General features: G+C 44.5%; 1 protein-coding gene across 1 annotated transcript in view; it reads right to left on the bottom strand.

Annotated features, from left to right (window-relative positions):
- The window catches only part of ctif (CBP80/20-dependent translation initiation factor), a 190,777-nt gene that overhangs the window by 140,705 nt on the left and 23,297 nt on the right, over positions 1-26,775 (bottom strand). The window contains exons 2-5 of the mRNA XM_031825897.1: positions 16,591-16,825; positions 15,156-15,227; positions 1,743-1,871; positions 517-590 (exon numbers count right to left, since the gene is read on the bottom strand). Of these exons, the coding sequence (XP_031681757.1) occupies positions 517-590; positions 1,743-1,871; positions 15,156-15,227; positions 16,591-16,773 (458 nt within the window). The 5' untranslated portion in view covers positions 16,774-16,825. The remainder of the gene's footprint in view (positions 1-516; positions 591-1,742; positions 1,872-15,155; positions 15,228-16,590; positions 16,826-26,775) is intronic.

The raw sequence follows: 26,775 nt of genomic DNA, 5'->3' as shown, positions 1-26,775 counted from the left end.
ACACTAGTTGTATTCAGCATTTCACGGTAAGGTCTACACTAGTTGTATTCAGCATTTCACGGTAAGGTCTACACTAGTTGTATTCAGCATTTCACGGTAAGGTCTACACTAGTTGTATTCAGCATTTCACGGTAAGGTCTACACTAGTTGTATTCAGCATTTCACGGTAAGGTCTACACTAGTTGTATTCAGCATTTCACGGTAAGGTCTACACTAGTTGTATTCGGTGCAGGTGACAAATAAACTTGGATTTGATCCCATCAGATTGGCTAAGATAGCAACACCACAGTACAAGGATAAGACAGAAGTGAGTACTATTACTAACCTCTCCTTTATATCCATCCCATAATACAATGCCATGGGAGAAGGCTATTCAAGTAAACACTCTCAACTAGCTATGTATCAGTGTGAGCTAGAGATAGAATTAATATGTAATAGGAGTCATCATCAGTGTGTGTGTGTGTGTGTGTGTATAGTGATGGGGGCGTGAATGAGTCAACAGTGTGCATGACATACCCATGAGAGTCCATGGTGTTAGCAGCCCAGATATCAGTACCCAGGATGTCAAATGACCCGTCTCTGTTCCCGTTCTGAAAGACAACACACAACCTATTACAGTGCATTACCTGCACACCACAATGTGGAACACGTTTACTACTCTACAGCTTAATAGTGATCAAAACAGCTCTCTTGTCACCGTGCTAAACTTAAAAAAATACTCAACCTGCATGCTAACACACCCTGACATTGAGGAAGCATTAGTTAAAGTCCCCTTCAATGGAAAAATAATAAGTGACATGATGATTATTACTACTGAGGGGAGGACGGCTCATAATAATGGCTGGAACGGAGCAAATGCAATGGCATCAAACACATGGAAACCATGTGGTTAATGTATTTGATACCATTCCACTGATTCCGCCCCAGTCATTACCAGGAGCCCCTCCTCTCCAATGAAGGTGCCACCAACCTGTGTTGAGAGGGATGGAAGGGGCATTATTTCTATAAAAACATTTCTGGGGACACAAATAGTGTTTAGCTGGTCTGTCAACATGTACTGTATTTGGGTAAATGGACTGATGCGTTTTCCCTGTGGGAAGGAATGCCATTATGACATCTAGGGTCCTCTATGTATCTCTATGGAGCAGACACACAACTCCTCTGGGAGAGATATCCTGGAGCCTGACAGAAGAACCAGAGGACAACCCCCTCTGCCCCAAACACTGCATTAACCCCACATCACATAACGTGGAACAAGGTAAGCCAGAACCATTGAGGACTTCTCATGCACATCATATTACGGTATACCCCTCTCCAGTAAGGTGATGCATGCTAAAAGAGGGTGGTGAGGGTTGTCCTGACAACCCCTGATGACCTCATAGTAAATCATGTGGTGGAATTCTGGAGCAGCCATAAGCCTGCAGTAGCTTTCTTAGGGTCCCTTGGGACAAAAGAGAGTGAAACAGGACTTGGATACTATTACTGTGTGGGACAGTGGTGGCCGGGGGAGGATGAAACCAGACCATGCTCTCATACTGCAGTAATGGCTGGAAGAGAGTCCGTCCTCCCATTTCTTCCTCCACCATCTACAGCTGCTGTGGAGGTTCTGTGGTGATGGTGGTGGTCTGATATAAAAGCTGTAGTTTGGTTTGGTAGTTACCTGTACCTTGATAATACTGTGTTTCTGGGGGTTGAGGTTGGGGAGAGGTGATATAACAGATGTAGTTTGGTTTGGTAGTTACCTGTACCTTGGCTGGCCCTCTGAACTGGTTGTTCCTCCCTCTGCTGCCGGACCTAGAACCTGAACCAGGCCTTGAACCAGAGCTGGGCCTGGACCCTGTACTGCCATTACTACTGTGATCCCACTCATCCTGCAGACAGAGGGGGTGGAGAGAGAGAGAAAGAGAGCAAGAGAGGAGGAAGAGAGAACAAAATCAATACCATATCAACTCCTCCACTGCAGAGAATGCAGAACATACAGAATGCTGATGTTATTGTCAAGAAGACGTATTTCTAATATCTATGAGGGAGGAGAATGTACAGTAAGGGGTAATAAATAGAGATGGGTCTGCGACTGCGGCCGAGTCGAGCCCATTTACATGATGAATGTCTAACCACCAATGCTGCAAGGGGAGGGGGCAGTGGAGAAAGTGTGTGTGAGAGAGAGACAGAGAGAGAGACAGAGGTTTAATATTTATTGGTATCCACATTAGCTTTTGCCGACGCAGCAATTCTTCCTGGGGTCCACAAAAAACAACAACGCTGATCGACAAGGAAAGTCACACAAATACAACGATATACAACCACCACAACTAGAATAATACAACCACCCCAACTAGAATAATACAACCACCCCAACTAGAATAATACAACCACCCCAACTAGAATAATACAACCACCCCAACTAGAATAATACAAACACCCCAACTAGAATAATACAACCACCCCAACTAGAATAATACAACCACCCCAACTAGAATAATACAAACACCCCAACTAGAATAATACAAACACCACAACTAGAATAATACAAACACCACAACTAGAATAATACAAACACCCCAACTAGAATAATACAAACACCACAACTAGAATAATACAAACACCCCAACTAGAATAATACAACCACCCCAACTAGAATAATACAACCACCCCAACTAGAATAATACAAACACCCCAACTAGAATAATACAAACACCCCAACTAGAATAATACAACCACCCCAACTAGAATAATACAACCACCCCAACTAGAATAATACAACCACCCCAACTAGAATAATACAAACACCCCAACTAGAATAATACAAACACCCCAACTAGAATAATACAAACACCACAACTAGAATAATACAAACACCCCAACTAGAATAATACAAACACCACAAGTAAAATATAATTCAAACAACTAAAGAATAATGTGGGTGTATATTGTGGGTGTTCGAGTTTAACCAGTTACCTGCGAAGCGGTTGCTTTGGGCCCTGTACAGGGCCGGTGAATTTGGGGGAAATATATATATTTTTTTAATTTATCCGAAAATAGAACGTGACAAACCTTTTACAAAAGCTTCAGGCCTTGTCTTTTTGGAAATCGAACTCAAATCTTACTGCTGGCAATGCCATAAGAATCTTCCCACCCTCCCCCATACAGGCCATAAATCATGCACTATGGTTAAATTCATAGAGTACGCAAGTAGGTCAAGTCATCAAAAGTGTAAACATGTAGTATGCATGGAAAGGGTACTCCCTGATGGTCATTGTCAAGCAATGCATTTCCTTCTCCAACCACATTACCTTGTATGTATCCTTCACATGCAGCGTTTAGCTAGCTCCTCGTTTACGACAGAAAAAGTGAATAGGAAAAGAGGGTTGAAGTTTCCTCACCGTTCTGGGTCTTATTTCAACATCAAAAAAACTCAACCTGAAAGCCCTGATTGCTAAAAGGTCACTTGAAAATCCGTTAAGCCATTTTGCCACAGTGACACACAACCCAAACCAGACTAAACTGGTTTCAAGTCGCCAAGAGACATCATGTCATCCTTACTGCTATCTAGTGGACAAATTGGAAATCAGACAGAGTTTGTGCATGTTTAGAACGCAACCATTAGGTCAAAGATCTGATCTTTTTTTTTAGCTCAAACCTAAACTTTCAGATCTCGTGTTCCCGAACACGGGGGAAATTGCATGCTGTTCATGTTAGTTCTGGATGTGCAGTTAAGGGAAAGGTGCTCTGTTTTGAGCCAGATGCAGCTTTGGTAGGTTGAAGACCAGTGACAAATAATTTGTAGTTATAGAGAAGATTAAGGGACACCACACTGTACATGTCTGATGTTAGAGAAGCTTTCACTAAAGAACAGTCTCTGGGTTCGACTGGATAAACAACTCTCCAGCCATGTAATGGTCGGTGATGTAAAACCATAGCAAATGACTAAAACAATAGAGGACCAATAACATCAAAGGCTGCACTGAAATCTAACAATGATCTCCACCTATCATCTGATTATCCATTTATTTTAACCAATCATCAGTCATCTGAGTCAGTACAGTAGAAGTTCAGTGCCCTTCTCTATACTCATGCTAAAAGTCAGTAGTTCTCTGAAAAAAAAAAAGCTTTGTATTTGGTCAAAACACAATTCTCTCCATCAGTTTACTAGGAGCAGGCAGCAAAACGGATTAGTTTCACATTAAGGTTGTCTATACCTGGTGGCTTATCATTATTGATGGATAACAGTTGTTCCACCTCTCACACAATGACTTGCCCAAATTCAAAACAGCAATCCTTCTCTTTCATTACTACACCTTTAAAAACAACAATAGGATGGTTCTATGTTGTCATTTCACTTGAGGTTTTCCACTTTACTAGTGAAATAGCCATTGAAAGTTTTTGTTATCAATGACACATCAACTTCAAAGAACGATGGAGATTAATTGGGTTTTCTGCCCATGATATCATTTAAGGTACTCCAGATTAGGGGGGGGGGGGGGGGGGCTTTATTGGCTGTGTTGGAGAGCCAGGGCCATTCTGACTGTGTGCTGTTGAGCTGAGTAGAGAGAACCGCCTTCTCTATGACTGAAACAAGTTGACTAGACACACCTCTCTGCCCCATACCCTACTACAGACCTTCTGGCTGGGGGATTCTAGACAGGTGTCCCCTTCCCTCCCAGACAACCGCAAGGGAGTGACTGAATGTAACGTTCAAGTTCGTGTCATTTGATTATTTCATCAGTGCCTCTCTCAAATCATTTGTCAGACTTAATGCAGCCGCCTCATTCACCTCAACGACAGGTTACCGTGTGTGAGAAGCAGGTTGGAACCGGTTCAGGGAACAGAACAGACAACCGGAAGATAATAAAATGTTTCAAGAACAGAAACGGAACCGAGAAAGAAAGTGATCCTTACTTTTGCGGAACAGAAGTTATTTTAAAAGTATGGAAAACGGTTAATAATGTTTTTCTAGCGCCACCAAAAAAAAACAGCAGCAAAACTGACCTATGCAAAGCCCTCCCTTACTCACAAACGTATTCCAGCCTCTGCCTGCAAGCTGGAAATCTTTGTCAGTGTGTGTTTAGTTTACTCGTCCCTCACCCATCTGAAACATACTGTAGACTACTGTACTGACGTTAGAAGCATCAGAAGATGGGGAGAGAGATTTTTTTATTAGCTAGATTAGAATGGATTAACTTTTTCAAATGTTAGTTAAGGATACTATAGGCCTAGTTATCACGTTTCACGTTGAAAAAAAAGGTAAGACGTGTTTTTAATTCTTGGTCCGCAATGAGCTAGCCAGCTCAAAGGACATTCAATGTTCCTTCATAGAAGCCGCTCCTCCTAGATATAATTCTGTGGACCTAATTCAGATTATGTCATAAAAAGATGCCCAGCGCTTCAAGCCTGCTCCTCAACCCTCTCTCACTACCCATAAAATTTCAGACACATCTTGCGCAATAGGCAACAGTTGTCTGTCTATCACGCATGTAAACAACCTCACTGATTGGTGAAGTCATTTCATGAGCTAAAAAAGGTTAAACACATTATTTCACAGGTTAAAAAAGGAACAGGGGTTCGAACTAGAGGTCGACCGATTATGATTTTTCAACGCCGATACCGATTATTGGAGGACCATTTTTTCCCCCTCGTAATAAATGACAATTACAACAATACTGAATGAACACTTATTTTAACTTAATATAATGCATCAATAAAAATCTACTTAGCATCAAATAAATAATGAAACATGTTCTATTTGGTTTAAATAATGCAAAAACAAAGTGTTGGAGAAGTAAAAGTGCAATATGTGCCATGTAAGAAAGCTAACGTTTCAGTTCCTTGCTCAGAACATGAGAACATATGAAAGCTGGTGGTTCCTTTTAACATGAGTCTTCAATATTCCCAGGTAAGAAGGTTTAAGTTGTAGTTATTATAGGAATTATAGGACTATTTCTCTCTATACAATTTGTATTTCATTAACCTTTGACTATTGGATGTTCTTATAGGCACTTTAGTATTGCCAGTGTAACAGTATAGCTTCAGTCCAGCTCCTACCTGGGCTTGAACCAGGAACACATCGACAACAGCCACCCTCGAAGCATCGTTACCCATGCAGAGCAAGGGGAACAACCACTCCAAGTCTCAGAGCGATTGACGTTTGAAACGCTATTAGCGCACACCTTGCTAACCATTTCACATCGGTTACACCAGCCTAATCTCGGGAGTTGATAGGCTTGAAGTCATGAACAGCACAATGCTTGAAGCATTGCGAAGAGCTGTTGTCAAACGCACGAAAGTGCTGTTTAAATGAATGCTTACGAGCCTGCTGGTGCTCAGTCAGACTGCTCTATCAAATCATAGACTTAATTATATCATAATAACTCACAGAAATACAAGCCGTAGGTCATTAATATGGTCGAATGCGGAAACTATCATCTCTTAAACAAGATGTTTATTCTTTCAGTGAAATACGGAACCGTTCCGTATTTTATCTAATGGGTGGCATCCATAAGTCTAAATATTCCTCTGTTATATTGCACAACCTTCAATGTTATGTCATAATTATGTAAAATTATGGCAATTTAGGCAGCCCAAACTGTTGCATATACACTGACTCTGCGTGCAACGCAAGAGAAGTGACAATTTCACCTGGTTAATATTGCCTGCTAACCTGGATTTCTGTTAGCTTAATATGCAGGTTTAAAAATATCTACTTCTGTGTATTGATTTTAAGAAAGGCATTGATGTTTATGGTTAGGTACACATTGGAGCAACGACAGTCCTTTTTCGCGAATACGCACCGCATCGATTATATGCAACGCAGGACACGCTAGATAAACTAGTAATATCATCAACCATGTGTAGTTAACTAGTGATTATGATTGTTTTTTATAAGATAAGTTTAATGCTAGCTAGCAACTTACCTTGGCTTCTTACTGCATCCGCGTAACAGGCAGACTCCTCGCAGAGTGCAATGTAATCAGGTGGTTAAAGCGTTGGACTAGTTAACTGTAAGGCTGCAAGATTGAATCCCGGAGCTGACAAGGTAAAAAATCTGTCATTCTGCCCCTGAACAAGGCAGTTTACCCAACATTCCTAGGCCGTCATTGAAAATAAGAATGTGTTCTTAACTGACTTGCCTAGTTAAATAAAGGTTAAATAAAAGGTGTAAAAACAATTTTTTTTATAAATAAAATCGTCCAAATCGATGTCCAAAAATACCGATTTCCGTTTGTCATGAAAACTTGAAAGCGGCCCTAATTAATCGGTCGACCTCTAGTTCGAACCGGTTCAGAACTTTATTTTGCTGGTCGGAAACAGTGGAACAGAAACACACAAAAAAATTGTTCTGTTCAGAACGAAACGATTGATAAATCATTTTGATTCCAACCCCTGGTGGGAAGGGAAATATCTTTCAGGCAATGATAGGAATAATAATATATCTCCCTTTCTTGTGATTCCACAGTAACAGCTGAGAGGAAAAAAAGACTAGGGCTGTGTCCCCCTATGGGCCCTGGTCAAAAGTAGCGCACTTTATCCAGGCTCTATCACAATTGGCCGTGATTAGGAGTCCCATAGGGAGGCGCACAATTGTCCCAGCGTCGTCTGGGTTTGGCCGGTGCAGGCAGCCATTGTAAATAATAATTATTTTTATTACATTTATAGGGAGGGAGTTGGGTGCCATTTGGTCCCCCGTTTAGGCTAAAATCAATACATCCTTATAGTTCCGGATCAGCACATGAATAGATCTCGGCAGCTTGGAGAAATATAGGAGCAACATGAGACATAACAGATTGAGATTAAACAGAGATCCTCCGTGATCCCAGACAAAAGTAAAAGCATTCAGTTACAATGCCGCCCTTAATCGTTCCCTCAGAAAGTGACACAGGCACAGATGCACAACACCACACACTAACCTATATCCCTCTAACAGACATGTCTTCACCAGACTAGGAACAACCCAGTCCTCCACAACTTATTGCTCTCCAGCGTGAGCCACTGTCTTATTGCCTCAAGCACTCTGTGTGCAAACAAGGGCTTAGAAAGGGCTCTAACTGCTTCGTTGAAATGAAAGTGAAGAACAAAATCAGGCAGCAGAGGATAAAGTGTGTACCCAGAGGGCCAGAGGACCAGAGGGGCAGAGGACCGGAGGGCCAGAGGGCCAGAGGACCAGAAGACCAGAAGACCGGAGGGCCAGAGGGCCAGAGGACCAGAGGACCAGAGGACCAGAGGACCAGAGGACCAGAGGGCCAGAGGACCAGAGGGCCAGAGGACCGGTGGGCCAGAGGACCAGTGGGCCAGAGGACCAGAGGGCCAGAGGGCCAGAGGACCAGAGGACCAGAGGGCCAGAGGGCCAGAGGACCAGAGGGCCAGAGGGCCAGAGGGCCAGAGGACCAGAGGGCCAGAGGACCAGAGGGCCAGAGGGCCAGAGGACCAGAGGACCGGAAGACCGGAGGGCCAGAGGACCAGAGGACCAGAGTGCCAGAGGACCAGAGGGCCAGAGGACCGGTGGGCCAGAGGACCAGAGGACCAGAGGACCAGAGGACCAGAGGACCAGAGGGCCAGAGGACCAGAGGGCCAGAGGGCCAGAGGGCCAGAGTGCCAGAGGGCCAGAGGGCCAGAGGGCCAGAGGGCCAGAGGGCCAGAGGACCAGAGGGCCAGAGGGCCAGAGGACCAGAGGACCAGAGGGCCAGAGGACCGGAGGGCCAGAGGACCGGAGGGCCAGAGGACCAGAGGGCCGGAGGGCCGGAGGGCCAGAGGCCCAGAGGGCCAGAGGGCCGGAGTGCCAGAGGACCGGAGGGCCAGAGGACCGGAGGGCCAGAGGACCGGAGGGCCAGAGGACCAGAGGACCAGAGGGCCAGAGGACCGGAGGGCCAGAGGACCAGAGGGCCAGAGGGCCAGAGGACCAGAGGGCCAGAGTGCCAGAGGACCAGAGGGCCAGAGGACCAGAGGGCCAGAGGACCGGAGGGCCAGAGGACCAGAGTGCCAGAGGACCAGAGAACCAGAGAACCAGAGAACCAGAGAACCAGAGGGCCAGAGAACCAGAAGGGCCAGAAGACCAGAGAACCAGAAGGGCCAGAAGAGCAGACTGACTCATGTCCTGGAGCAGCCTTGTGGTGCTTTGCGTTCTCCTCTAACACATAGTCACTTCATCTCTGTGTGACGGTATCATCTAACCTCTTCTCTCTGCCTTTATCACCTATAAAACAAACTATTCATACTGACCCAGGATGAAATCTCTTTCATTACACCTCAGTCACCTATGGAAAGTCTACTAATGTAGACTTACCATAGGGCTGGGCGAAACGGCCTAAAAATCATATCTAGATTTTTTCAAACTTACAGATGATTTTAAGATCGATATTTTTTCTCTAAATAAGCATGGTTGTAAAATTAAAAGGTCATATACACTGCATTTAAAAATTTTAAAAATAGTCAACAATCTAAATGAATTCAGGGCTTGTGAAATTATACACAGGCTAAATATAAGCCTTCCACAACCATAAGACCCACTAATAATGACATCTTATCAAATAATCACTGATCTGGCTTTCAAGTCCGTCTATAAAAATGCCCCTGCCTTCCCGCCTTTGGGACAACGACTCCCATTGTTAGAGTGGAGACATGAGCATCTCGTCATTATATACAGATCTCTGGTGTAAGTGGGAAGGTCCACAGGAATCAGCACATGAAACCTGATCTGGCAGCCCAGGTGGGGAACAGAGGCCTTACCCTGGGCAAGCAGTGGGCCTTGTCTTACACAACCACAATAAGATTGGAACACAACCACAAGTCATTGGTTGAGACAGGCAATGACAGCGGGAGTCAGTGAGACGGGTGTGTGTCTCCCTCCACCCTGTGCCAGCATTCACGGTCAAACCCACTCTGCCAGGTCGTCGTGCCAACAGGCGCAGACACAAAGCCGCAGGCGGCACATGGGGGAAAGCACACACTCTGGACTAGCACCTTGTGATAGCACAAGACACTTGTACAATAAGAATTTTTGTTTTCTGTTACAAAATGTTTTGCTAAGGTGGTGTACCCTACTGAACCCTACTATACACTGCTCAAAAAATAAAGGGAACACTAAAATAACACATCCTAGATTTGAATGAATGAAATATTCTTATTAAATACTTTTTTCTTTACATAGTTGAATGTGCTGACAACAAAATCACACAAAAATGATCAATGGAAATCAAATTTATCAACCCATGGAGGTCTGGATTTGGAGTCACACTCAAAATTAAAGTGGAAAACCACACTACAGGCTGATCCAACTTTGATGCAATGTCCTTAAAACAAGTCAAAATGAGGCTCAGTAGTGTGTGTGGCCTCCACGTGCCTGTATGACCTCCCTACAACGCATGCTGGGCATGCTCCTGATGAGGTGGCGGATGGTCTCCTGAGGGATCTCCTTCCAGACCTGGACTAAAGCATCCGCCAACTCCTGGACAGTCTGTGGTGCAACGTGGCGTTGGTGGATGGAGCGAGACATGATGTCCCAGATGTGCTCAATTGGATTCAGGTCTGGGGAACGGGCGGGCCAGTCCATAGCATCAATGCCTTCCTCTTGCAGGAACTGCTGACACACTCCAGCCACATGAGGTCTAGCATTGTCTTGCATTAGGAGGAACCCAGGGCCAACCGCACCAGCATATGGTCTCACAAGGGGTCTGAGGATCTCATCTCGGTACCTAATGGCAGTCAGGCTACCTCTGGCGAGCACATGGAGGGTTGTGCGGACCTCCAAAGAAATGCCACCCCACACCATGACTGACCCACCGCCAAACCGGTCATGCTAGAGGATGTTGCAGGCAGCAGAACCTTCTCCACAGCGTCTCCAGACTCTGTCACGTCTGTCACATGTCCTCAGTGTGAACCTGCTTTCATCTGTGAAGAGCACAGGGCACCAGTGGCGAATTTGCCAATCTTGGTGTTCTCTGGCAAATGCCAAACGTCCTGCACGGTGTTGGGCTGTAAGCACAACCCCCACCCTCATGGAGTCTGTTTCTGACCGTTTGAGCAGACACATGCACATTTGTGGCCTGCTGGAGGTCATTTTGCAGGGCTTTGGCAGTGCTCCTCCTGCTCCTCCTTGCACAATGGCGGAGGTATCGGTCCTGCTGCTGGGTTGTTGCCATCCTGGATGAGCTGCACTACCTGAGCCATTTGTGTGGGTTGTAGACTCCGTCTCATGCTACCACTAGAGTGAAAGCACCACCAGCATTCAAAAGTGACTAAAACATCAGCCAGGAAGCATAGGAAATGAGAAGTGGTCTGTGGTCACCACCTGCAGAACCACTCCTTTATTGGGGGTGTCTTGCTAATTGCCTGTTGTCTATTCCATTTGCACAACAGCATGTGAAATTTATTGTCAATCAGTGTTGCTTCCTAAGTGGACAGTTTGATTTCACAGTAGTGTGATTGACTTGGAGTTACATTGTGTTGTTTAAGTGTTCCCTTTATTTTTTTGAGCAGTGTATGTTAATCGGCATGGCCGATTAATTAGGGCCGATTTCAAGTTTTCATAATCGGTAACCAGCCTTTTTGGACGCCGATTATGGCCGTTTACATTTCAAGCCATGAGGAAGCTGTGTGGCAGTCTGACGACTTGTTACACGAGTGCAGCGCCAAAGAACCTTGTGGCTGCAATGAGCCAAGGTAAATTGCTAGCTAGCATTAAACTTGCCTTATAAAAAACAATCAAACTACACATGGTTGATGATATTACTAGGTTAACTAGCTTGTCCTGCGTTGCAAATAATCAATGCGGTGCCTGTTAATTTATCATCATCGAATCACAGCCTAATTCAACTTCGCCAAACGGGTGATTATTTAACAAAAGCCCATTCGTACAACAAATGTACCTAACCATAAACATCAATGCCTCTCTTAAAATCAACACACAGAAGTATGTTTTTTTAAACCTACATATTTATTTTAAATAAATGCATGTTAGCAGGAAGTAACTAGGGAAATTGTGTCGCTTCTCTTGCGTTCAGTGCAAGCAAAGTCAGGGTATATGCAACAGTTTGGGCCGCCTGGCTCGTTGAGAACTGTGTTTCTTCTTAACAAAGACCGGAGCGGCAGGGCAGTCTAGTGGTTAGAGCGTTGGACTAGTAACCGAATCTGTCGTTCTGCCCCTGAACAGGCAGTTAACCCACTGTTCCTAGGCAGTCATTGAAAATAAGAATTTGTTCTTTACTGACTTGCCTAGTTAAATAAAAGGTTAAAAAAATAATTTAAAATAATTTAAAAAATGAATTATGACAGAATTTGACATACATTGAAGGTTGTGCAATGTAACAGTAATATGTACCTACAGTTGCCACCTGTTTGACAAAGTACGGAATGGTTACGTATTTCACTGAAAGAATAAACGTTTTGTTTTTTAAATGATCGTTTCCGGATTTGACCATATTAATGACAAAAGGCTCGTATTTCTGTGTGTTTATTATAATTAAGTCTATGATTTGATATTTGATAGAGCAGTCTGACTGAGTGGCTTGTAAGCATTCATTCAAACAGCACTTTACTGCGTTTGCAAACAGCTCTTAGCAATGCTTTAATACACAGCGATGTTTATGACTTCAAGTCTATCAACTCCCGAGATTAGGCTGGCAATACAAAAAGTGCCTATAAGAACATCCAATAGTCAAAGGTATATGAAATACCAATGGAAGAGAGAGAAATAGTCGACGATTCATAATTCCTATAATAACTACACCCTAAAAGTTATTAACTGGGCATATTGAAGTACTGGGAATATTGAACCACCAGCTTTCATATGTTCTCATGTTCTGAGCAAGGAACGTTTGCTTTTTTACATGGCACATACTGCACTTTTACTTTCTTCTCCAACACTTTGTTTTTAGCATTATTTAAACCAAATTTCATTATTTGTTTCATTATTTATTTGAGATTAAATAGATTTTATTTATGTATTATATTAAGTTAAAATAAAAGGGTTCATTTTTCATTCAGTATTGTTTTAATTGTCAATAGATAATCAATCATAATCGGTTGACCTCTAATCTCGAGTACCATGATATCCCAGGTTAGTTACTAGCTATACAAAGACTATCACTAGCACCATAAAGCCCATGCAAATATCAGAGGTTTAGTGAGAGGGGTGTCAATTTACGACCAGCCAGACTGGATAGATTACCAGCTTCCCAGCAACCTGCCTGGTGCAAACTCAGGCCTAGGGATGTGACAACTAGGGAAATGGTATCGGTTTTCTGTTAAAACTGAGAAAAATGCATAAAACTCAACTTGAATTCAAAATGCAGTAGCACTGCTGCAAGCAACGTTTTGGGTCTCACAGTGCGTCCCTTTCAGATGGTTAAGCATTGCACCCATACTACCATTACTGCACCCATTACCGCCCCCCGCACTACCATTACCGCCCTACCATTACCGCCCCCCCGTACTACCATTACCGCCCCCCCGTACTACCATTACCGCCCCACCATTACCGCCCCCCGTACTACCATTACCGCCCCCGTACTACCATTACCGCCCCCGTACTACCATTACCACCCCCGTACTACCATTACCGCCCCACCATTACCGCCCTCCCGTACTACCATTACCGCCCCCCGTACTACCATTACCGCCCCACCATTACCGCCCCCCGTACTACCATTACCGCCCCACCATTACCGCCCCCGTACTACCATTACCGCCCCCGTACTACCATTACCGCCCCACCATTACCGCCCTCCCGTACTACCATTACCGCCCCCCGTACTACCATTACTGCGCCCCCCCCGTACTACCATTACCGCCCCCCGCACTACCATTACCACCCCCCCGTACTACCATTACCACCCCCCCGTACTACCATTACCACCCCCCCGTACTACCATTACCGCCCCCCCCGTACTACCATTACCGCCCCCCCCGTACTACCATTTACCCCCCCCCCCGTGCTACCATTACCCCCCCCCCGTACTACCATTACCGCCCCCGTACTACCATTACCGTACTACCATTACCGCCCCCCGTACTACCATTACCGCCCCCCGTACTACCATTACCACCCCCCCCCCGTACTACCATTACCCCCCCCGTACTACCATTACCCCCCCCCCGCACTACCATTACCGCCCCCCGCACTACCATTACTGTTCCTCAATTCCACCTCACAACTTTTGCATTTCCTCATTTAACTTCACTAAGTATTGTCATACAGCACTTAGCTGTTGCTTGTCTTTCTCTGCCAACTGTTAATCATGACGACATAGAGGTGTGGAGTTGCTGTCAAAATAAAACATTTCTCAACTACTTGCATATCGACCCCTGGTGTCGACTCCCATTTCTGAGTGTCAAGATTCAATTCCGCTAGGAATCAACTCGTAAATATTTTTGGAACGGAGGAGACTGATTGGTTGCTATACTACCGTTGTGTGTGGTTGCCAGGGGCACCAAGATAGCGGAGAAGTTGAGCATTGCGCTTCAACACTCTTAGTTGTTGAGGAAATTGACCCACAACGCTGTTTACTTTCTGCATTTACATCATATTGCATCATATTAAACTTCCCCTTTAGAGCCCATCATCTGGTTGGGTTATAAACACGGAAAATTATGTTTTGTGATAACTGCACTGTGATTCAAATTTGGTGGGGGAAAAAAAATACTAAAATCATTGTTTATCAGTTAGGGTTTTTTCTTAACATTAAAATAACCTAATATTGTTTAACCGTTTTAACATTTCCACGTTCACACCCCTAGTTAGGCCTACAATTTGCAGATGATGAACACTTGTCTTCAGCCATCCTACACTTCGGCAGAGCCTCGGACTGAGATATGTCATTTACCATCATCAGAAATTAGATTAGTTTACATTAAAAATGCATCTGCTCACTTTTAGTATGCCGCTTGCTTTTGATGGTCCTATGGGCATTTGCTACATAAGCAGACAAGTGGATACCCAATGAAACAGAAGCAATATCTGTGCTGTATGGATTAGTAACCTTGGTTGTCACTGAGAGCTCGTTTCCACCCTGGTCAATGACAGAGTTGGATTGGGCGGGAGGGATAGGGTTTGGGTGGGGTATTGGACATTGGGCCTCAGCACCGCTGTGTGTACTACTAAGGGACCCAACCTCATCCTCAGCCAGCCTGTATGCCAAACACAGTCCAGATTACCAGGAACTTACCGGTTTGGTGGAGCCCCTCCCTCGTGAGGATGACCAACTCCCATCTTTCCTGTCATTGCAGTCCTCTGTCCACTAGGTGAGAGTGAGAGAGGAGGGAAAGGAAGTTACAAAGGGCAGGAAAAGAGAATGACTATTTTTACACAATTCTGTCCTGGTGAAATGAATGACATTTACAAATCTCTCCTCCTCCCTCCACTTACCAGCTGGTTCGTGTGGTCCACTAATTTTAGCTTGGCTATTTTGTGAATGCTGCTCAGCTTGGAATATATCCCATGGGGTAAACTACCCCAGTTTACTGTGTATTTATGTATGGGAGCAGCCAGGTTTGGGTTTCAGTGCAATAGGAAGTTCAGCAGAAATGTTAACAGCTGCATTATCATAACAGCATGACCTTGATTATTTCCAGTACTTTTAATGCTTTGCACATTTGCATTTATTGAAGCCATGTTGGCTCTGGTTCATCAGCCATGAGCTTTATCATTACTGTAGTCATGTTGGCTCTTAATCTTTATCTTTACTGTAGCCATGTTGGCTCTTAATCTTTATCTTTACTGTAGCCATGTTGGCTCTTAATCTTTATCATTACTGTAGTCATGTTGGCTCTTAATCTTTATCATTACTGTAGTCATGTTGGCTCTTAATCTTTATCATTACTGTAGCCATGTTGGCTCTTAATCTTTATCATTACTGTAGCCATGTTGGCTCTTAATCTTTATCTTTACTGTAGCCATGTTGGCTCTTAATCTTTATCATTACTGTAGCCATGTTGGCTCTTAATCTTTATCATTACTGTAGTCATGTTGGCTCTTAATCTTTATCATTACTGTAGCCATGTTGGCTCTTAATCTTTATCATTACTGTAGCCATGTTGGCTCTTAATCTTTATCTTTACTGTAGCCATGTTGGCTCTTAATCTTTATCATTACTGTAGCCATGTTGGCTCTTAATCTTTATCTTTACTGTAGCCATGTTGGCTCTTAATCTTTATCATTACTGTAGCCATGTTGGCTCTTAATCTTTATCATTACTGTAGCCATGTTGGCTCTTAATCTTTATCATTACTGTAGCCATGTTGGCTCTTAATCTTTATCATTACTGTAGCCATGTTGGCTCTTAATCTTTATCATTACTGTAGCCATGTTGGCTCTTAATCTTTATCATTACTGTAGTCATGTTGGCTCTTAATCTTTATCATTACTGTAGCCATGTTGGCTCTTAATCTTTATCATTACTGTAGTCATGTTGGCTCTTAATCTTTATCATTACTGTAGTCATGTTGGCTCTTAATCTTTATCATTACTGTAGCCATGTTGGCTCTGGTTCATCAGCCATGACATGTATCATTACTGTAGCCATGTTGGCTCTGGTTCATCAGCCATGACCCTTATCATTACTGTAGCCATGTTGGCTCTGATCCCTTTCAGCTTTAGCGAACCTGTGAGATGTGGGACTGGGGCTTGTTGTCTCCGTCCAGGTCTGCCTCGTTCTTATCTCCCAGCAGGCCTTGCACCTGGTACTCCAGCACGTAGCTGTCGATGAAGCGCTCCAGCTCCTCAATCTCCTGCGAGCGCGTGCTGCCAGCCTCTGAGGACGCTGACGCCACAGACGAGTTCTCCATGGCGACCTGCTGCCTGCCACCTGCCGGGGGACGGAGGGAAGGAGGGAGGGACCTGCAGAGAGAAATGGCGTATTTGTAAACAAAACAAAACCAGGCAAAGACCTCTCCACCTCAATTCACCATGTTGAGTCAAGAAATGTTACGTTAGTGAGTGAATCAGATATAGCAGGATTTTTTTAAATTTCAGGAAAACAGCTAAGAAAAGTCAGATTAACGTGAATGTCAAATCAACACCCCCGCCCATTGACTAGAGGGCAGTTGTGTTTACAATACTCTACAGGCAGGGGAGAGACACTGTGTTTACATCCCAGACAGTTGTGTTTACAATACTCTGCAGGCAGGGGAGAGACACTGTGTTTACATCCAGACAGTTGTGTTTACAATACTCTGCAGGCAGGGGAGACACACTGTGTTTACATCCAGACAGTTGGCTGTAGACACAAAAGGAGTCTGCATAATTCACAGCTTAAACAATTCGGAACAGTTTGTGCATATATTATGAGGACATTTTGTGATGTTTTGTTAGATTTGGACCTTGACATGGGTTTCTTCAACTAATCGCACAACTTTTTCTTGGGGAAAGACGAAGTCAGTAGCCAAAGTCTATGCCCCCTCCTCAAAGCCAATCCGCATTCACTCCTCTACCCATGCCCAGCGGGCAGTAGAACAGCAGTCTAATTCTAGTCTGTCTCACCTACCTAACCTTGTCCCCAGCCCAGACAGAGTCAGTTATGAAACAGGACAGCTTGTCTTACCCAGCATCTATCACCCCTTTCTCCCAGTCTGTGATCTGACAGTTAAGTGCCTGTGTTGGTGGTCACATGACTGAGGCCTGCTGCTAAGCTTATTTACATCACTACCCTGCCTGAGCACTGGCCAGGTCATGCCAGGCCACCCCAGGCCATGAGGATGTATTATGGGAGCAGAGCAGCCTGCATCGTTGTGTAGTGGTAGGCCCATGTTCAGGCCTGCCTGAGGCTTTTGTTTTGGTTTAAGTTTAGCTAATCAATGCACACAACTTCTAAATCAAGACCGCTAATACATGTCTCACATCAAATAGGAGCATATAGTGTAGCCTACATACACACAACCAATGAACAGGGAAGGAATAGCACACAGTAATATCACTACACCACAGACTGATAAATGCCTCTTGTTCCTGTGCCTTAATAATGCTCTTTTCCCCACACTATAGCTTAGGGCCTAGGGGTTTTAAATCACACTGTCAATATGAACCAGGCATAACATGGCCTGATTAGTCTAGCGGATGAGGCTAATGCTAACTCCACTGATGGCTCGTCTCATTTGCCAGTTGAGTTGAGAGTTGAGAGAGGAAGCCTGGAAGACAAAGCTAACTATAAGGCTAACAAGGTAAGCTACGTCAAGCACAAGGCTAAAACATGGCTTCTTATCCACAGAGGACCGGTGTGGGTGCAGGGTTGTGTCGCATGACTTCTTATCCACAGAGGACCGGTGTGGGTACAGGGTTGTGTTGTATGGTTTCTTATCCACAGAGGACCGGTGTGGGTGCAGGGTTGTGTCGCATGACTTCTTATCCACAGAGGACCGGTGTGGGTGCAGGGTTGTGTCGCATGACTTCTATCCACAGAGGACCGGTGTGGGTACAGGGTTGTGTTGTATGGTTTCTTATCCACAGAGGACCGGTGTGGGTGCAGGGTTGTGTCGCATGACTTCTATCCACAGAGGACCGGTGTGGGTACAGGGTTGTGTTGTGCGGTTTCTTATCCACAGAGGACCGGTGTGGGTGCAGGGTTGTGTCGCATGACTTCTTATCCACAGAGGACCGGTGTGGGTGCAGGGTTGTGTCGCATGACTTCTTATCCACAGAGGACCGGTGTGGGTGCAGGGTTGTGTTCTAAACAAGCAATAACACACCTGATTCAACTAAGTATGTCTTGACTGAAGTCTATGATTAGTTGAATCAGGTGTATACTGGTTGACAAGAACAAAAGCCTAAATCCACATTGATCTCTGATCTCATTTCATGATGAATAGTAACGATCAGTTTATTTTTAGAACTTTAGGGGAGGTTAATATAAATCACATTTTAAAGACATTTCAGTTCAGTTTTGAACATTTGGACGTGAATTAAATTGGATTATTTGAGAGGTGGGCTGATTTGGAACACCCGTGGGCTTAAAGAGTACACTCAGTACTCATTATTAAGCACAGTCCAGACTTTTCACATATTTGATCAAATGTTGTAAGTACAGTTATAAAACTTCCTAAGAGATTCATCTTTCATTTGATCTCCACTTTTCTTAGAAAAGTTTGGGTAGTATGTTAGAAATGTCTAAACTTAGATTTCAGTGGGATTCGTTTAATTTTACCTTTATTTAACTAGGCAAGTCAGTTAAGAACAAATTCTTATTTTCAATGATGGCCTAGGAACAGTGGGTTAACTGCCTGTTCAGGGGCAGAACGACAGATTTGTACCTTGTCAGCTCGGGGATTTGAACTTGCAACCTTCCAGTTACTAGTCCAACTCTCTAACCACTAGGCTACCCTGCCGCCCCATATGACAGTTGTAATTGTGGGGAAAACTTTGAAAACAACTACTGTTACTGTTGTTAAAGAGGGGAGAGTCTGCTTTCTGTCAGCATAAACTATCATTTCTTAACACTTAATATTTAGGAAATAGCACCATTTTACAAACAGAGAATGTATTGTGATGATGCGCTAGCGGGACAGAGCGGAGCGCGCCATTTGCAGTGAATACAGTTGATATATAGGCCTACCAATGGCCAGTTTCTGTTGGACATTAATAAATGTACCTACTGTTAGCTCACTTACATGGCCATCTAGAAACAACATACAGTGGGGAGAACAAGTATTTGATAACCTGCAAAATCGAGGTGTTTCCTACTTACAAAGCATGTAGAGGTCTGTAATTTTTATCATAGGTACACTTCAACTGTGAGAGACGGAATCTAAAACAAAAATACAGAAAATCACATTGTATGATTTTTAAGTAATTCATTTGCATTTTATTGCATGACATAAGTATTTGATACATCAGAAAAGCAAAACTTTATATTTGGTACAGAAACCTTTGTTTGCAATTACAGAGATGGCTGTGTTTCGGGTCGTTGTCATGCTGGAAGACCCAGCCACAACCCATCTTCAATGCTCTTACTGAGGGAAGGAGGTTGTTGGCCAAGATCTTGCAAAATGGCCTCATCCATCCTCCCCTCAATACGGTGCAGTCGTCCTGTCCCCTTTGCAGAAAAGCATCCCCAAAGAATTATGTTTCCACCTCCATGCTTCACGGTTGGGATGGTGTTCTTGAGGTTGTACTCATCCTTCTTCTTCCTCCAAACACGGCGAGTGGAGTTTAGACCAAAAGGCTCTATTTTGTCTCATCAGACCACATGACCTTCTCCCATTCCTCCTCTGGATCATCCAGATGGTCATTGGCAAACTTCAGACGGGCCTGGACATGCGCTGGCTTGATCAGGGGGACCTTGCATGCGCTGCAGGATTTTAATCCATGAAGGCGTAGTGTGTTACTAATGGTTTTCTTTGAGACTGTGGTCTAAGCTCTCTTCAGGTCATTGACCAGGTCCTGCCGTGTAGTTCTGGGCTGATCCCTCACCTTCCTCATGATCATTGACGCCCCACGAGGTGAGATCTTGCATGGAGTCCCAGACCGAAGGTGATTGACCATCATCTTGAACTTCTTCCATTTTCTCATAATTGCGCCAACAGTTGTTGCCTTCTCACCAAGCTGCTTGCCTATTGTCCTGTAGCCCATCCCAGCCTTGTGCAGGTCTACAATTTGACCCCTGATGTCCTTACACAGCTCTCTGGTCTTGGCCATTGTGGAGAGGTTAGAGTCTGTATGATTGAGTGTGTAGACAGGTGTATTTTATCCAGGTAAGTTCAAACAGGTGCAGTTAATACAGGTAATGAGTGGAGAACAGGAGGGCTTCTTAAAAGAAAAACTAACAGGTCACCTACCAACCTACTGGTTGGTAGGTGATCAAATACTTATGTCATGCAATAAAATGCAAATCAATTACTTAAAATCATACAATGTGATTTTCTGGATTTTTGTTTCAGATTCCGTCTCTCACAGTTGAAGTGTACCTATGGTAAAAATTACAGACCTCTACGTGCTTTGTAAGTAGGAAAACCTGCAGAATCGGCAGTGTATCAAATACTTGTTCTCCCCACTGTATTTAGGGTTAGCAATCTAGCTAATGTGTTTTGAGTTCACACTTCCTCATCAGGTGGTGAAGTATAAAGAAAATAGGCCAATATGCTCAAACAAGATGCAGGCAAATGCATCTCTTAAGAGCAACTAATCAGCCTGCTAATGATATCAATTCACATCACAGCTTCACCACAGCAATATCAGCCTGCTAATGATATCAACTCACGTCACAGCACTATCAGCCTGCTAATGATATCAACTCACGTCACAGCACTATCAGCCTGCTAATGATATCAATTCACATCACAGCTTCACCACAGCACTATCAGCCTGCTAATGATATCAATTCACGTCACAGCTTCATACTATCAGCCTGCTAATGATATCAATTCACGTCACAGCTTCACCACAGCACTATCAGCCTGCTAATGATATCAATTCACATCACAGCTTCACCACAGCACTATCAGCCTGCTAATGATATCAACTCACGTCACAGCACTATCAGCCTGCTAATGATATCAACTCACGTCACAGCACCAGCCTGCTAATGATATCAACTCACATCACAGCACCATCAGCCTGCTAATGATAACTCACGTCACAGCACCATCAGCCTGCTAATGATATCAACTCACGTCACAGTACCATCAGCCTGCTAATGATATCAACTCACGTCACAGCACCATCAGCCTGCTAATGATATCAACTCACGTCACAGCACTATCAGCCTGCTAATGATATCAACTCACATTACAGCACTATCAGCCTGCTAATGATATCAACTCACGTCACAGCACCATCAGCCTGCTAATGATATCAACTCACGTCACAGTACCATCAGCCTGCTAATGATATCAACTCACGTCACAGCACCATCAGCCTGCTAATGATATCAACTCACGTCACAGCACTATCAGCCTGCTAATGATATCAACTCACATTACAGCACTATCAGCCTGCTAATGATATCAATTCACATTACAGCACTATCAGCCTGCCAATGATATCAATTCACATCACAGCACTATCAGCCTGCTAATGATATCAACTCACATCACGGCACCATCAGCCTGCTAATGATATCAACTCACGTCACAGCACCATCAGCCTGCTAATGATATCAACTCACACCACAGCTTCACCACAGCACTATCAGCCTGCTAATGATATCAATTCACACCACAGCACTATCAGCCTGCTAATGATATCAATTCACATCACAGCTTCACCACAGCACTATCAGCCTGCTAATGATATCAATTCACATCACAGCTTCACCACATTACTATCAGCCTGCTAATGATATCAATTCACGTCACAGCTTCACCACAGCACTATCAGCCAGCTAATGATATCAATTCACACCACAGCACCATCAGCCTGCTAATGATATCAACTCACATCACAGCACCATCAGCCTGCTAATGATATCAACTCACGTCACCGCACCATCAGCCTGCTAATGATATCAACTCACGTCACAGCACCATCAGCCTGCTAATGATATCAACTCACGTCACAGCACTATCAGCCTGCTAATGATATCAACTCACATTACAGCACCATCAGCCCGCTAATGATATCAACTCACATTACAGCACCATCAGCCTGCTAATGATATCAACTCACGTCACAGCACCATCAGCCTGCTAATGATATCAACTCACGTCACAGCACTATCAGCCTGCTAATGATATCACTTCACATTACAGCACTATCAGCCTGCTAATGATATCAACTCACATCACAGCACCATCAGCCTGCTAATGATATCGACTCACGTCACAGCACCATCAGCCTGCTAATGATATCAACTCACGTCACAGCACTATCACCCTGCTAATGATATCAACTCACGTCACAGCACTATCAGCCTGCTAATGATATCAACTCACGTCACAGCTTCACCACAGCACTATCAGCCTGCTAATGATATCAACTCACATCACAGCTTCACCACAGCACTATCAGCCTGCTAATGATATCAACTCACGTCACAGCACTATCAGCCTGCTAATGATATCAACTCACGTCACAGCACTATCAGCCTGCTAATGATATCAACTCACATCACAGCTTCACCACAGCACTATCAGCCTGCTAATGATATCAACTCACGTCACAGCACTATCAGCCTGCTAATGATATCAACTCACGTCACAGCACTATCAGCCTGCTAATGATATCAATTCACATCACAGCTTCACCACATTACTATCACCCTGCTAATGATATCAATTCACATCACAGCTTCACCACAGCACTATCAGCCTGCTAATGATATCAACTCACGTCACAGCACCAGCCTGCTAATGATATCAACTCACATCACAGCACCATCAGCCTGCTAATGATATCAACTCACGTCACTGCACCATCAGCCTGCTAATGATATCAACTCACGTCACAGCACCATCAGCCTGCTAATGATATCAACTCACGTCACAGCACTATCAGCCTGCTAATGATATCAACTCACATTACAGCACTATCAGCCTGCCAATGATATCAATTCACATCACAGCACTATCAGCCTGCTAATGATATCAACTCACGTCACAGCACCATCAGCCTGCTAATGATATCAACTCACATCACAGCTTCACCACATTACTATCAGCCTGCTAATGATATCAATTCACATCACAGCTTCACCACATTACTATCAGCCTGCTAATGATATCAATTCACATCACAGCACTATCAGCCTGCTAATGATATCAACTCAAGTCACAGCACTATCAGCCTGCTAATGATATCAACTCACGTCACAGCACCAGCCTGCTAATGATATCAACTCACATCACAGCACCATCAGCCTGCTAATGATATCAACTCACGTCACAGCACCATCAGCCTGCTAATGATATCAACTCACGTCACAGCACCATCAGCCTGCTAATGATATCAACTCACGTCACAGCACTATCAGCCTGCTAATGATATCAACTCACATTACAGCACTATCAGCCTGCTAATGATATCAATTCACATTACAGCACTATCAGCCTGCCAATGATATCAATTCACATCACAGCACCATCAGCCTGCTAATGATATCAACTCACATCACAGCACCATCAGCCTGCTAATGATATCAACTCACGTCACAGCACCATCAGCCTGCTAATGATATCAACTCACGTCACAGCACTATCAGCCTGCTAATGATATAAATTCACATCACAGCTTCACCACAGCACTATCAGCCTGCTAATGATATAAATTCACATCACAGCTTCACCACAGCACTATCAGCCTGCTAATGATATCAACTCACGTCACAGCACTATCAGCCTGCTAATGATATCAACTCACATCACAGCACCATCAGCCTGCTAATGATATCAACTCACGTCACAGCACCATCAGCCTGCTAATGATATCAACTCACGTCACAGCACCATCAGCCTGCTAATGATATCAACTCACGTCACAGCACTATCAGCCTGCTAATGATATCAACTCACGTCACAGCACCATCAGCCTGCTAATGATATCAACTCACGTCACAGCACCATCAGCCTGCTAATGATATCAACTCACGTCACAGCACTATCACCCTGCTAATGATATCAACTCACGTCACAGCACTATCAGCCTGCTAATGATATAAATTCACATCACAGCTTCACCACAGCACTATCAGCCTGCTAATGATATCAATTCACATCACAGCTTCACCACAGCACTATCAGCCTGCTAATGATATCAATTCACATCACAGCACCATCAGCCTGCTAATGATATCAACTCAACTCACGTCACAGCACCATCAGCCTGCTAATGATATCAACTCACATTACAGCACCATCAGCCTGCTAATGATATCAACTCACATTACAGCACCATCAGCCTGCTAATGATATCAACTCACGTCACAGCACCATCAGCCTGCTAATATCAACTCACGTCACAGCACTATCAGCCTGCTAATGATATCAACTCACATTACAGCACTATCAGCCTGCTAATGATATCAACTCACGTCACAGCACCATCAGCCTGCTAATGATATCAACTCACGTCACAGCACCATCAGCCTGCTAATGATATCAACTCACATCACAGCACCATCAGCCTGCTAATGATATCAACTCACGTCACAGCACTGTCAGCCTGCTAATGATATCAACTCACGTCACAGCACTATCAGCCTGCTAATGATATCAACTCACATTACAGCACTATCAGCCTGCTAATGATATCAACTCACGTCACAGCACCATCAGCCTGCTAATGATATCAACTCACGTCACAGCACCATCAGCCTGCTAATGATATCAACTCACATCACAGCACCATCAGCCTGCTAATGATATCAACTCACGTCACAGCACTGTCAGCCTGCTAATGATATCAACTCACGTCACATTTAGCTGTATACAGTCACAGCACAAGAGTTTTCTTATAGGCGACCAATTCAAAACACAAAAAATGCCCACATAACATGATACTGGACCCTCTATTGGACCCTCTATTTCTGAAACTATCTGCCACCATTGTCGCAACCCCTATTACCAGCCTGTTCAACCTCTCTTTCATCTCGTCTGAGATCCCCAAGGATTGGAAAGCTGCCGCAGTCATCCCCCTCTTCAAAGGGGGAGACACCCTGGACCCAAACTGTTACAGACCTATATCCATCCTGCCCTGCCTATCTAAGGTCTTCGAAAGCCAAGTCAACAAACAGGTCACTGACCATCTCGAATCCCACCGTACCTTCTCCGCTGTGCAATCTGGTTTCCGAGCCGGTCATGGGTGCACCTCAGCCACACTCAAGGTACTAAACGACATCATAACCGCCATCGATAAAAGACAGTACTGTGCAGCCGTCTTCATCGACCTCGCCAAGGCTTTCGACTCTGTCAATCACCATATTCTTATCGGCAGACTCAGTAGCCTCGGTTTTTCGGATGACTGCCTTGCCTGGTTCACCAATTACTTTGCAGACAGAGTTCAGTGTGTCAAATCGGAGGGCATGCTGTCCGGTCCTCTGGCAGTCTCTATGGGGGTGCCACAGGGTTCAATTCTCGGGCCGACTCTTTTCTCTGTGTATATCAATGATGTTGCTCTTGCTGCGGGCGATTCCCTGATCCACCTCTACGCAGACGACACCATTCTATATACTTTCGGCCCGTCTCTGGACACTGTGCTATCTAACCTCCAAACAAGCTTCAATGCCATACAACACTCCTTCCGTGGCCTCCAACTGCTCTTAAACGCTAGTAAGACCAAATGCATGCTTTTCAACCGGTCGCTGCCTGCACCTGCATGCCCGACTAGCATCACCACCCTGGATGGCTCCGACCTAGAATATGTGGACGTCTATAAGTACCTAGGTGTCTGGCTAGACCGCAAACTCTCCTTCCAGACTCATATCAAACATCTCCAATCGAAAATCAAATCAAGAGTCGGCTTTCTATTCCGCAACAAAGCCTCCTTCACTCAAGCCGCCAAGCTTACCCTAGTAAAACTGACTATCCTACCGATCCTCGACTTCGGCGATGTCATCTACAAAATGGCTTCCAACACTCTACTCAGCAAACTGGATGCAGTCTATCACAGTGCCATCCGTTTTGTCACTAAAGCACCTTATACTACCCACCACTGCGACTTGTATGCTCTAGTCGGCTGGCCCTCGCTACATATTCGTCGCCAGACCCACTGGCTCCAGGTCATCTACAAGTCTATGCTAGATAAAGCTCCGCCTTATCTCAGCTCACTGGTCACGATGGCAACACCCATCCGTAGCACGCGCTCCAGCAGGTGTATCTCACTGATCATCCCTAAAGCCAACACCTCATTTGGCCGCCTTTCGTTCC

The sequence above is a fragment of the Oncorhynchus kisutch genome, linkage group LG6 (genome assembly GCF_002021735.2).
Source record: "Oncorhynchus kisutch isolate 150728-3 linkage group LG6, Okis_V2, whole genome shotgun sequence".
Classification (NCBI taxonomy): Eukaryota; Metazoa; Chordata; class Actinopteri; order Salmoniformes; family Salmonidae; genus Oncorhynchus; species Oncorhynchus kisutch.
This window is presented reverse-complemented; position numbering and strand designations above follow the sequence as displayed.